The 14,349-nt window shown below is 35.6% G+C and overlaps 1 protein-coding gene across 1 annotated transcript in view; it reads left to right on the forward strand.

Moving 5' to 3' along the window:
* Positions 1 to 14,349, forward strand: part of LOC128860152 (protein embryonic gonad) — a 127,197-nt gene that overhangs the window by 85,246 nt on the left and 27,602 nt on the right. Inside the window, exon 2 of the mRNA XM_054097439.1 lies at positions 1,085 to 1,162. Within this exon, the coding sequence (XP_053953414.1) occupies positions 1,085 to 1,162 (78 nt within the window). The remainder of the gene's footprint in view (positions 1 to 1,084; positions 1,163 to 14,349) is intronic.

Here is a 14,349-nt window from a genome sequence, read left to right on the forward strand (position 1 = left end):
ATAACGGGAATGTAATTTATTAATATTTATGTACAAGCTTTTGCTTATAAATACAACCCAACGCCCCCAAGCGCTCTCACTTCCGGTTATTAAACAATAAATTTTTGGTACTGGGCATATATCTAAATGCGTGCCCCAAGCAAACCAATATTCTATAATTTCTACCGTTACCATTTAAGCGTGGCTACCCTTTCATACACACAATTTGCCGCAGTAACTAAAAGAGGTAAAAGAGACAGCTTAGCCGCTTCAACAAAAGACTTAAGACACAAACCCAGCGCCAATAGTTTGCATACACTTTCTCAAATAAATAGCAATATTTTCTCACACTTTACACAATGGCTGTGTGAGCATAAGAAATTACAAAAACAACAAAAACAGTGACATCGGTAAAACAATACCGCCATGGGCGCAAACAAAATCTAATCTATTCGGACAAGTGCAACACACACTTTGCGGTTAACGTCAGCCATATGCATACCCATGTGGGTACGAAAAACGGTAGTATACGAGATGCTGATGGGCATACAAAAGCATTTGCTGTCAACAAGTTGTTCTACACACACATAAGTAACTATATATAACATTTTCTTTGCGGAAAATGATTGTAAAATATTTTTTTTTTTGGTTTTTTGCTTTTTGGCAAGCATTGGCTCAACCACAAATGGTTATTGCTGACCTGCGCAATATTTCATTTTTATGCGAAAATAAATTGAAATATATTGCAAGCAAGTAATAGCGTTAATATACTTGAGTTTATATTTGTTAAGTAAATGAAGGCAGAACGTAAGTAATATTTATTTTTTATGAGTTTTTATGTCTCGTTTACTTTGTGTTTCAATTAATTAAACAGTAGCTTGTTGTTATTTCTTATAAGCTATTTTGCTATTTTTTGTTATGAGCTACTCCTTTTGTTTGCGATTCTATGCGTTACACTTTGCTTGAAGATATACGACCAATAAACCAATATAAATTTCTGTTATACAATTTTGTTATGGGAATATGGAATTTGGTAGCCTTCGGTTTAGTGATTCACTTTACTACTTCATAAGTATTAACATTCAGTTTTACCATTTGCTTTCAGATGAACCAGCTGTGCAAAGTGTGCGGTGAGCCTGCGGCTGGATTTCATTTTGGCGCATTCACATGTGAAGGTTGCAAGGTACGTGTCTCTAAAATTAATTATTTATCGTAAAGATGAGTTCCAAGCCATTGAAAATATTTGAAAACTATTAAGTGGGCAATTTCATAGAGTTGAGATCTTATTTTTCCACCATAGATATCTTAAGTTCCCTTTCGGTTTTTCGAGCTAACTGAGGACTCAATGAATGTTGTGAGTTAAAGGAAAGCTCCTGAAGGCATTTTGGATGGCACTTGTTTAGTAAAAATGCCTAAAATTTTGGAAAATTTATTTCTACTGTCGAAATTTTATGACTATATTTTAGCGTCTAAGAAATCTGCAAAGCAAGTTAAGTTATCCTTACTCTGAAAAATATTAATAACTAGCAAACCCGGCCCCCTTCGCTGGGCACACTAAAATAGAATAGATATGGTTTAGAACAGAATATATATGATTTTCATATTATTTATTTCTTTATTCTTTATTCAAGCGCTTTGGCATAAACAATATTTTTTGTTTTTCTGTTTGTTTTTGAGTAAATATAAACTATAAATTGAAAATCAGGAAAAAGAAGATTGTTTTTAAATTTCAAATCAACGCATATGAATAAAGAATCGTCTTTTTTCCTGATCATCCATGAATTTTTCGTTTCAATTTATATGTTTTATTAAGCATTGGAGCTTTTTTAACCATTATCCATTTATATTTTTCAAAAAAAAAAACGAAATTTTTTTTTTTTTCCACGAACTCATAATTTCATTCAGATTTCACATTAAATTCTCAAATTTCGTAAGAAATTATTCATTGTTCCAAAATCCACTCCAAAAAAATTCACAAACAATTTTTACATGTTGCACTTACGTTTTTTCCTTATGGCATCCAAATCAGAAAGAAATATTGACACATTGTAACTCACACTGTCAATTTGACAGTTCAGTTCCGCTCCAAGCGTTAAAAAAGTAAGCGACAATATGGCTGGTTCAAAAGAACGCTGTACCCGTTGCCAGTGCTCCGAATTACAACCAAACTTTACGAAACCCATTTTCAATACTTACTTAACAATGTGCGTAAGTTTGGTTTAATTCGGTGCAAAGACACGGCGGGTCCACGTTTTGGCATATATTTCGAGACCCTAGTCATCAATAGGTATGAAAATTACCCCGTATTAAAGCACTTATCAACAGCTTTCATTTGATACCCATATTGTACATACACAACCAAAGGTTACCCGGGTCCACGTTTTGACCTATATCTCGAGACCCCAGTCACGGAGCGGCATGAAAAATACTCTGTACTAAAGCATTCACCAACAGCTTTCATTTAATACCCATATTGTACATACACGTCCGAAGGTTACCCGGGTCCACGTTTTGACCTATATCTCGAGACCCTATCTACGAATAGGTATTCAAGCTACACGGAAATCATCTTCAATACCTACTTAACAATGTGCGTAAGTTTGGTTTAATTCGGTTCAAAGACACGGCGGGTCCACGTTTTGGCATATATTTCGAGACCCTAGTCATCAATAGGTATGAAAATTACCCCGTATTAAAGCACTTATCAACAGCTTTCATTTGATACCCATATTGTACATACACAACCAAAGGGTGCCCGGGTCCACGGGTATCCATATTGTACAAACACATTCTAGGGTCTACGTTTTGGTCTCTATCTCGAGACCCTAGTCACGGAGCGGCATAAAAAATACTCTGGACTAAAGCAGTCACCAACAGCTTCCATTTGATACCCATATTGTACATACACATCCGAAGGTTACCCGGGTCCACGTTTTGACCTATATCTCGAGCCCTATTTCCAAAATAAAATATAATCCATGTTACTCGTGGATGATGTAGCTTTCGAATGGTGAAAGAATTTTTAAAATCGGTCCAGTAGTTTTTGAGCCTATTCATTACAACCAAACAAACAAACAAACAAACAAACAAAGTTTTCCTCTTTATAATATTAGTATAGATTAAAGCCGATTATATGTAAGTTTAATATGAAAAAGGTATACGTGAAATGTAGTAGAAGAGTACTTATTATCTTTTATTTGTCTTCATTCCCTTGGGATGCTTGAATAATGAAACGAACAACTGGACAAGTAGCAAGAAATCACTAAAGTCTTTCTCCGGATACTCAGGGATTGACAAATTCGCAATCACAGAGTATCTCCATTTCGGTATCACAAAATTATAATATCATAATCTTAAAAACGTATCCGCCTGAGCAATAAAGGTGTATTTGGGGAATTTAGATGGCTAAAAGTCGAATTTTGTAAGCACACTTTTTTCCTTTTATAACAGAAGAGAGGACATAGGAAATATAAAATTGAGTACCCAGAGAGTTGATCGAACTCGAAATTTAACGAACAGCAATTAATCTTCGGAGCTTTTTTGATGTGCATTGCGACTGGTTCTTATAGTTTAGAAAGAAAGACTATTCGAGAATACTTAACATCGAGTAAAGATTTATTTACGAACATTCTGAAGTAGGATCTTGAGGAAGAAAAATCTAGACCAATATGATTTGAAAGCGAATTAAATTCGGTCAATATTCTATAAATCGAAGCGTTGGAAACATAATTAGTTTCAACCACCACTAACGAGAACTATCATAAATAAATAAATAAAACAACATTGAAATTAATTTTCTCGAGTAGTATTCAGAGTCAAATGTACCACTTGTCAAATCGGTAACGAAAGTCAGGGAGAGAATAGTCTTTCTTTTATATAATAGTCATTCTTATAGAGTCCTCCTTATAGATTATTACAATCAGCAAGAAAAAACTCTAAAAACTCTCAGCGGCCATTCGGCCGATATTTTGTTCCATACGTAATTGAGCCATACCAATATTATCATAGTAAAGAAAAATGGCAATAATTTCCTAAAAAAATTGTATTTTATTCAAAGTCAACACCGGCCCATGAAACTTAACCACCCTTTATTTTATAAGGGTTATCTAATAAGAGGTGTTATTTTGATATTCAAAGAAAAATGCTATTTTCTAATATAAATGATTGGATGTTTCTTTCATTATAAAGGGGAAGGTATGTCGTTAATAGTGGAAAATAACATCACGCAAATGACCACCACGACCACGCTTACAGGGCATTATCCTTTTCATGAAATTTTCCATAACCGAATTGCAAAGTAGCTGCCCTATGGCCTCGATAGCCTAACGAATTCCATCTTTGAGGTCTTGAATCGATCCTGGGCTGTTGGCGTAGATCTTCTCTTTCACGTGGCCTCAAAGAAAAAAGTCTCAAAGTGTTAAATCACAAGATCTCGGTGGCCATTCGAGAGACAACACGGTCCGGAAACTTTTCCCGTAAAAGATCAATGGTTTCGTTGCTTGTGTGGCACGTAGCGCCGTCTTGTTGAAAATAAACGTTGTCCAGATCAATACCATCCAATTGCGGCCATAAAAAAGGGTTAATCATCTCTCGATAGCGGTAGATAACACCTGTTATTGGAAAACCCTTTACGTAGCGAGTCAAATTTTAAATAAAAAAAGCTCTTTTAGATTTTTTTTGCGAATAATTGGACGTTCCAAATCACTATTTGACTGACTTTAAATATTTACAAAAAAAACTAAGGAGCTAAAGCATTCACAAAAATATTTTTGACCACATATGAGGTGTGTTCAACAAATAAGGAGAATTTTCATTTTTAACTTCATTTCAAAAAAATTTTATTTATTCATCAATTTATATTTTATCTCCTTCAAAATAGTCCCCTACGATATAATACATTTATTTTTTCGGCCGCGTTTTTTCCAATCCTCGAAGCAGTTCTGATATGCACTTTTTGCTATATCCTTGAGTTATCTCAGTGATTCGGCTGGTATCTCCTCAATCGTCACAAAATGTCGTCCTTTCATGGTTTTCTTCAATCTTGCAGGAAAAAGTCGCACGGGGCGGACTCTGGCGAATACAGTGGCTGAGGCATGAAGACGGTGTTGTTTTTGGCCAAATAATCTCTCACAAGCAAAGATGAGTGAGCAGGTGCATTATCATGATGCAAAAGCCATGCATTTTTCCACACTTTCGGGCTTTTCTTTCATATAGCTTCATGCAAACGGAGCACAACTTCAAGCTAATACTGCCTATTTACCGTACGACTTTGTGGTAAGAACTGTGCTGATGCAGTATGTCATGGTTATCGAAGAAACCAGTGAGCAAAACCTTAACATTTGGTCGAACTTGGCGTGCTGTTTTTGATCTTGGATCTCCTGGACTCTTCCATTGGGACAATTAGGCTTTGATATCGATGTCATAACCTTATACCCATGATTTGTCTCCAGTTATGATATTTTAACCAAATCATCGTTGAGGTCATTCAAGAATTCCTCAATGATGCTCATGCGACGTTTTTTTTAGTAAAAATTCAGCAATTTTGGAACGCACTTCACTGTCTCACGCTTCATGCCTAAAACTTCTGGAAAGATTGCATGGCATGAGCCAACCGACATGCCGACATTCGCAACAACTTCTCTTATTGTGATCCCACGATTATTCATAACAATTTGCTTCACTTTCTCAACATTTTCTTTGGTTGTTGATATGCGAGCGTTGTCATTCACATCTTTTCGACCTTCTGTGAACAACTTGTACCACTTGTAACCATTTTTTTGACTCAGAGTACACTCACCGTATGAAATGATACTCAGCATGCCACCTATTGACCTTATGGCGGAAAACCTGGCAGCGAAATCCGCAAGAAAGTTAGTGGCTGCTGGAGTATTCACCTATAGAACCTTCGGACACAGCTCAATAGGAAAGAGGAGTTCAGCTTGCAATAACTCCGTACTTTAATTGGGAGAGAAAGTTTCGTACTACAATTGAAGAAGAGGGGTGGCACAAAGGCATGCAGCCTGGCCATAGGACTTTTCACATCTGCACAGACGGCTCTAAAACTTTATACGGAGTGGGAGTGGGAACTTACTGCTCAAAACTAGGGATAAGGCAGCCTATTAAGCTGACAGACCACAGCAGTATTTTCCAAGCGAAAGTTTTTGTTGTAGGGAAAGCCGCGGAGCTAGTCTACACAAGAACAAGAAAGAACTCAACACTTAATATATACGTGGACTGTGAAGCAGCAATAAAAGCAATAAGCTCATATTGTATTAAGTCCAAAAATGTTCAACGGAGCAGGGAGGCCAAATAAAGGCTAGCCGCAATCAGTAGTGCATATCTATTGGGTACCTGGTCACAAAGGCATTATGGGGAACGAAATAGTAGATGAGATAGCAAAACGTGCTGTTAGACCTTTGAACAAGAGAACGACACAGCTGCACGAAAAAGCGGGTAGAAGCTATGTGGACTAATCTGACCACATGCAAAACAGCAAAAGTTATGTGTAGAACTAACGACAAAAAACTGACTCAATTCGTACTTACGCTCTTGCGAAAGGACTGCGGAACTATCATAGGTATGCTAACAGGTCATAATCTATTGGCTGCACATGCGTACAAGATAGGGATTGCTAACACGGACAAATGCAGGAAATGCAGAGAAGATGTTGAGGAAACTTTAGAATACCTTACGTGCGTTTGTCCGGCATTATTAAAAACGCGCTTAAAATGCCTGGGAGCCCCATTGTTTGAGGGTCTGGAGGACGTCTCAAAAGCGGATCTCCCAGCTCTGCTTAGATTCGCCAAAAGCGCTGATATCCTACATGATATCTAATTTCGATATTTATAGAGGTCGGCCTCCATCTGGTATCGCTAGGGACCAAAGGTCTATGCGTGGCTTATTGCCGACCAGGCTAACCTAACCTCTCCGTATGCCACTGTCAACATTTCAAGTGGTTTTGAGCACTTAGTACACCAATATATTGTAATATATATAATAATAATCGAAAGTCAAATGTACGTAGCCCGCGAAATTTGAAAATGTACCTTATTTTTTGAACACACTGTATTTCAGCTAAATACTCCCGCATGCGACTGCCTCGCTTTTACGATACGCGAGTTAAACTTACTCTAAAGTATTCTTTCTGTTAACAGTCACAAGGCCTCTGGTCTATGAAAATATATCAAATTTTCTTCGATGAAGACAACTCCGTCGACTTTTTTGCTTAATGAGTTCCATTGGCAGCTACATCCGCTTTTTTGTTCACTGTGCGTAATCTAGACTCGCATTTGATTCGCTGACTTTCACCTCAAATTTGTTATTCAGAGTATTTATTAATTTGACTGTAGAAATTAGAACATGGCCGGTAAGGTCACGTTGCTCAAAGCTTTTCTTTAGATGTGTCATTATCGAAGAGTTTTCCAATATCATTTTGTCTTCATACTAAACGTGCACTGTATTTATGTATCGATCTGTAGAGCAGAAAAAAGCTTTTCACTTTTACACTTTTGATCCATTTCCATTTTTCAGTTGGTTTTCATTATTTTACGAGAAATCTGGTCTTGAAAAAATCAAAAAACGAAAGCAGAACAATAAACAAGCGTTCATATGTATACAGTTACAACTCGATAAAATGAACTGTTTGGTAAAATGAACTTTAGTAGCACAAAGAAATCCAAGCACTTGGAAGTAACACAATATTTACAAATTTCACTAGTTTACAGCTAAAATCGACCCCAGAACTATTCCATACAATTCCTATATAAAATCGGTATCTGAGTCGGAAAAGCTTTATATTACCATATAATATTATCTTGGGGAAAAGAATTCATTACTTTAAATTATCACAAAATTCAGAACTTTATTTAAGATGTTTAAGATTGTCCGATTTGGGTCAAATATGCATAGTTTTGTTGCATAATTTGTTGCCATTAATTTATTTATTCAATTAATAGTCTAAAAGATGCGGTATTTCTTCTTACAGACTGTGAAAACAGATTAATGCTAAATAGATTAATCAAAGTAAAATTAAACTTATAATTAACCAGTTTCCATTGTAATGAGTGAAAGAAAAAGATAACATTTCTTATAATTTACAGAGAAAGATTATTAGATAATACTAAGAATTTAGTTCAACAATTCATTTAGTACCAATTTGAAGTGGTTCTTGTGGAAGAGAAATCCAGGCCTGTATGATTTGAAAGCGAATTACATTCTCCCAGAGTTCTTAAAATCGGAGCATTGGAAGCATAATTAGTTCTTGCCATTGACTTTCTCGAGTAGTAATGGGGGAGTCAATAACCCCATTTATTAAATTGAAAAGGAAAGTAATGGAGAGAATAGTCTTTCTAATATCTAGTGATTTTAGATTTATGAGCAAGCACCGATTTTTATAGGATGGAATTGGATCAGTGAAATTTAAAGAACGCAAAGCATAACGCACAAAAATTTTCTGCACACGTTCAAACTTACTAATATTTCAAAGATAGCTTCATAACGCCTCTCTCATAGAAGTCTTGGTCCTTATTAGGGAAAAACTGTAGTAATCGATTTTCAAAATCTTCTATTGATTCCGATTTCTTATCATTCAGAAAGTTTTTAAATGAACGAAAAAGATAGTAATCGGGTCCAATACAACTACCCAACCGATCTCCCAGAGTTTTTGGCAAGTCACTACAAACGTGCATAGCCTTGCCGTCTGCCGTTTCTGGTCTATCGCTAACTTCAAACGGTCCAGTTGTTGAGAGTAGAGTTCTGAATTTCGAATGCAGTTTTATGCATTTTCTCCATTTAACGCCTACTGCACATTTTTTTATATGGACGAAAGCCTCCAACAGCATCAGCAGAAAAAATTTTCAAAAATCTACGCGATTTCTGAACCAATTGAAACTTTCACTTTATTATATCAAAATGCAATGATCTATAAAACTGCATACCCGAAATTTTTCCAAAAGTTCTGAGTAAAAAGTTTGCAACTTTTTTAAGGAAATTTGATTTTTTTTTTTAATTTACTCTAAATCTGAAACTTTGCTTTATATGGTTCTTGTTGCTGTATAAACTATAACTTTATAAAAAACAAATAATTGAATTGAAGTTAAAAAATAAATAATTGATATAAACATTTCAATATTCGGTGTACACTTTATTCTGACGCAGGCGGTATATCGAAAATTTTCATATTTTTATAAAAACCAAAAAACAATTTGTTTAATTTTTATTTTAATTTTAAATACTATATAAGATTAACAAATTAAGTAGTTTTTAATTTGATGAATCGCTTGCCAGATATATCACTGGCTGGCCTTTTTTCTTTAATCTAAGACTTGAATCTGCCATGAAAAAACTCCTCATAAAAATATCTGCCGTTCGGAGTCGGCTTGAAACTGTAGGTCCCTCCATTTGTGGAACAACATCAAGACCCACACCACAAATAGGAGGAGGAGCTCGGCCAAACACCTAACAGAAGTGTAAGCGCCAATTATTTATTTATTTTATTTTTAAGATTTGAATCTATTTGTTGATATCTCGAAAATTTCATGACAAAAAAAAAGTAAACTAAAACGAACTCCACGCCCTGTAATTTTGCCATATAAAATTAAAATATTGCATTTTTCATGAGCTGACAAACGCCCCCTTCCTCAGCTGATTTAACAGTAGGTGAAGCACACACAGACGAGAATTTTCGGTAGCTCGACGCCACACGTACACCATACCATCCGAGTATTTTAATTCGATTTTGTACACATCGATCTAAAATATAGTATTCCAAAAACTTTGAGGTTTTCTTATGTGCTTTTAATAGAATTCACGTATTTTTCTAAATTTTTCGCACTTATGTAGGGAATTTTGCAGGCGACTTTACCGTGCTTTTGATTCTTCACAATTGTCTTCGTACTGTACGATTTTTGCCGCATTAATGAGTTGATATCGAATTTTCGAGATAATTTAAATAGATTATCGTCTTGAATTTCCAATATGATGTTCATGTTTATAACCTCAGATCCGTTTTGTGGCTTCTCTCCTCTTCAGCAAGTAGAGGAAAGGCACAGAAGAGCATTCTGAGACCATATACCGGGCTTATCGCAATCAAAATCAATGATACGTACCTTTAACCAAAACCGATGTAAAGATTGTGTACTACTTCCATTTATTTATTTCTAATACCTAACATATCGTAGCTGCCAAAGCGAAATGGATGCCATGGTTTGAAACCTCGGCTGGCACTTCTGGTCAGTATAGTTTAACAGCTCATTACACCGCGTTACACACATTCTGTCCTATGAATCAAATATACTTTTTCGGAAAGGGGATACAAAATAAAAATATACGTGTATCGGCGATTTTCATGTACACGTCACAATTTTTTTTTTTTTTGTATTTTATAACTTTAAACGAGCAATTCTTGTATGCATATCTGTATAGCCACACGATCTCAGGATTAACTTAACGGATTTGAATGAAATTGGGCACACAGATAGTGTATCACATTTCTAGACTTTTCACCTAGGTGTTGCCACTGACAATATTTCACAGGGTTACCACCTGTTCGAAATAAAAAAAAAATTGCATGAGATATGCCGATGTGGGTATCAAAAGAAGGGTATTTCACTCCGCATTGCAATAGAGATATAAAACCCCTAATTTTTTCATTAATTTTATTATATTAAAATTAATAATTGTTACATTCAAAATTTTAATGCTTTTAAAGAAATTTAGACCTTTTATTTTTGCGTTTGTAAGCATTTGTGTCAGCATCGCGACAAATAGACCAACAGTATTCGCCAAGCATATGCGAAATGTCTTGTCCTTTAAAGCGCTTTTCAATAGCCGCAATGTCCTGATGAAACCTTTCGCCATGTTCATCGCTACAAGCTCCTAAATCACCAGGGAAACAATCTAAATGATTGTGAAGGAGATGGATCTTTCGCGACATTAATATGCCCATTTCGCCATATGCGGAAATCATTTCTGCAACAATATTTTTATAATTGTCAGCGCGTTTGTTGCCAAGAAACTGCTCAATAACGGCAACTGTGCCTTTCCATGCACGTTGTTCGATAGCATTAAATTTTGATGAAAATTCATAACTTACAACTATTTTTTTTATCTGCGGACCACTGAAAACACCTTAAATTATACACATCATTAAAAAATAAAGTTACTAAAAGCCCTCTTAAAAATACCTGCATGAGTCTTTGCGCGGCTCAGTTTCGGAAAAATATTGCGCAAACTTGCAATCGCCTCGCCCTCACGATCCAGTTTTTTAACAAAATTTGATACGACACCGAAAATTTGATTCTGACGTATACATGAAAATCGCCGATACACGTGTATTTTTATTTTTTCTCCCCTTTCCGAAAAAGTATATTTGGTTCATAAGACAGGAACTAAAGTTCGATTTTGTAACGCAGTGTTATTAGTCGTTTAGCGTCAGACAAACGATTCCGAGTGGAAATTTAAAATTTAAAAAAATTTAAAAATAAATTTGTTCACGAAGTTCATAGAGCGAAGTGTTGAAAAGATGCCGAGATGTCGATTCGTCGTCGAGAAGTAACTCTGGTAAATACCCAACAAAAGAGGGTAGACGCCAAACATTATTATTATTGTTCACATAATCGAACTCTCACTGTACTAAAGTCTATGCACACAACAACTCATAAGCACTAATTTTTCTTTCTCATTGCATTGAAAGTAAAGTAATAGCTCGCATCGGATCTTAATGTTTAGTGTTTTTTGCTTGACCGCAGCGAATGTTGCAAAATCATCTAATACGCATCTAATATCGATTTGATTGACTGCATTTTGCACGCATAAGCACAATCAGCGCGACCGATAATACGATACAAAAAACAAAACCGAAACCAAACGAAACAAAATCAATAAAATTTAAACAAATGAGTAAAAGAGTATTGCTGTTAAATTCAAATGCGCACAAAAGTGGTTCAAAAGCGGCACGCAAATGTGTAGCAGCATTGAGAAGTGGTTTGCACCATTCAATTGGCTTATGAACTCGCCTCATTGCCATTTTCCATGTGCGCTTATGCACGGCCGCAAGTGGTCAATGCAAGCGGCCGCGGTTAGTGTGAGGTGACGAACCCACCAACAAACTGACTGATAGCCGGCTTGCATGCTCTGCATTCATTACTCCGTTTGTTCATTGGCCGCATTCGCGTGTAATTCAATTTTGCGTTCAGTTTTGGTGCGTTGTTGTTCTTTCTTGTCTTACTTTTAATGCTCGGCCGTCAATTATTTGCTACTGTATTTTTCATATTAATATTTTGAATTCTCCTACATTTTGTTTCCTTTTTTTCTGGTGTTTTTGCGAAACAAATATTTTCCCACAATTTGCTTGAGTTGCTGGCATTTTTTTTTTTGTTTTTTTGTTTTTCTTCTTTTAATTATTCGCTGCTCTATATTAGGCCAAAGTAAACGTGCATCACTTTATGGGTTTGGTTTGCTGGTATTTTATTGCCTGCATTTATATTGTTATTGCTTTCTTTTATGATCTATTTCGCCCACTTCATGTTCGTCTTAATGCGTTCTCTCATAAATTCGTAAATGCCTTATTTTTCAGACTCAATTGTGTTTGTGGTCTGTGAGTTTTTAGCTCCTGTCTGCTGGTTTAATGGAGCTATGAGAGTTGAGACAGAAATTACCATATGAAAGTAAAAGGACAATAGTGCTTAGCGTGAATAGTTGACTAGCAAATGTGATATCCAATTGAGCTGATGTGGATGCCGCATAGTGGCTGAATAAAAGTTCCACTCACATAGCGAAAATTTAAAAGAAATTATAGATTTTGCTTTATTCTGCATCTATTGTGTGCATTTTTAAAGCCACAATTGCAATGGAGTAGATAGGAATACTCAGAATTTATCAAAAAAACGAAACTGGTTCAATTGCTTGAGACAGCAATTTTGGGCTGACTATCAGATCAAAGAAGGTGATTACAATTTTCTGAAGATGCTTAAGGAGGGAGCCTGCTTTGGAGTTTTCAGAAAATCGATTTTATGGTGGATTTTTTTGGAGGGAAAGAAATATTCGATTGAAACGAAACTTTCAGGTTTTATTGTTATATATTTCAGCAGTCATCTCAAATTTTTTCATTAAAATATATGTCATATTATGCCTGGTACAATCGTTTTGCCGAGGCGTCTCGAGTGTGCATGTGTCGTGCGGCGGGAAAGATGCAGGTCGCAATTTTCATCTAAAACCAAAAACCCAAAAAAAATGTATTTTAGTATAGTACCTTCTGCTCAAATATGAACGAAACGTTATCAATAAAACGGTCCGCGGATGACATATGGCAAAAATTTCAAAGAACACACTCGAGCTTGACTTGTTTACAGTAGCACAGAAAACAAACTATGTGACATATCACGCTGAAATTTGCCATGTAAGCTTATAACAGTCCTACCAAAAACCAAAAAATTTATTTTTGCCATATGTCATCCGCGGACCGTTTTATCGATAACGTCTCGTTCATATTTGAGCAGAAGGTATAGCTAGGTTACGTTAATAGTATCTTCTAGTTAGTATAGCTTCTAGTTAAACCAAGAAAATTAAACAAAAAGTGAGAGATTCAACAATTTTTCGCTAATTAAAAATAAATACATTTTTTTTGGAAACACAAATTCACTTCAGATTGTTTAAAAAGTGGGTTAATCATAATTTTCTTAAGGTTTTTTAACTTCAACTAGAAGAGAGTTTAATTCCGAATACAATCAATGTTACCTCGTTTCGATAGGATGTTTAACTTTTTCCCTATCTTTCCCGTCAATTAGGAAAAATCGTAAAAATAAAAAACCAAGAAATCGGCTAGTATTTGCTTCTTCGTCGTACGATGACGAAACATTATGAAACTGATCGCCATGGAATATGCGCTTCCGTAGTTTTCCAGCCAGTCCTTTTGAAGATTTGTTCCCTTTTGGATAGTTCTGCATGATTTCATGATATGCACGTGTCGAAAAACAAATTAAAACTGAACTTAAATGCTAAATATGGCTTTGCTCAAGCCGACGCAGCCAGGTAATATATACGCTCGTATACCTGCTCGACGCTTGCTCACAATTTCTTCTGTAACTCCGAAAACATTTTGAATTTGCTTCTGAAATTTTGAGGGCACATTCTTGGATAGTTTGGGAAGATATTTATGCAACAAAAAATTCGATTTTTTGAAGGCTCTAAAGCAGGCTCTTCCTTAATGAGTTTGATCTGAATCTGATCTAAAAATATAACCAGTAAAACACGTTTTAGAGATATTCTAACCTTATAATAACGGGCAAGAAAACTAAAATTTTTTTTATCCAGGCTTTTAAGTCTGCTGTCTAAGTGAACTACTAGGGGCCTTGCAAGCATACTACAAATTAA

The sequence above is a fragment of the Anastrepha ludens genome, chromosome 4 (genome assembly GCF_028408465.1).
Source record: "Anastrepha ludens isolate Willacy chromosome 4, idAnaLude1.1, whole genome shotgun sequence".
Classification (NCBI taxonomy): Eukaryota; Metazoa; Arthropoda; class Insecta; order Diptera; family Tephritidae; genus Anastrepha; species Anastrepha ludens.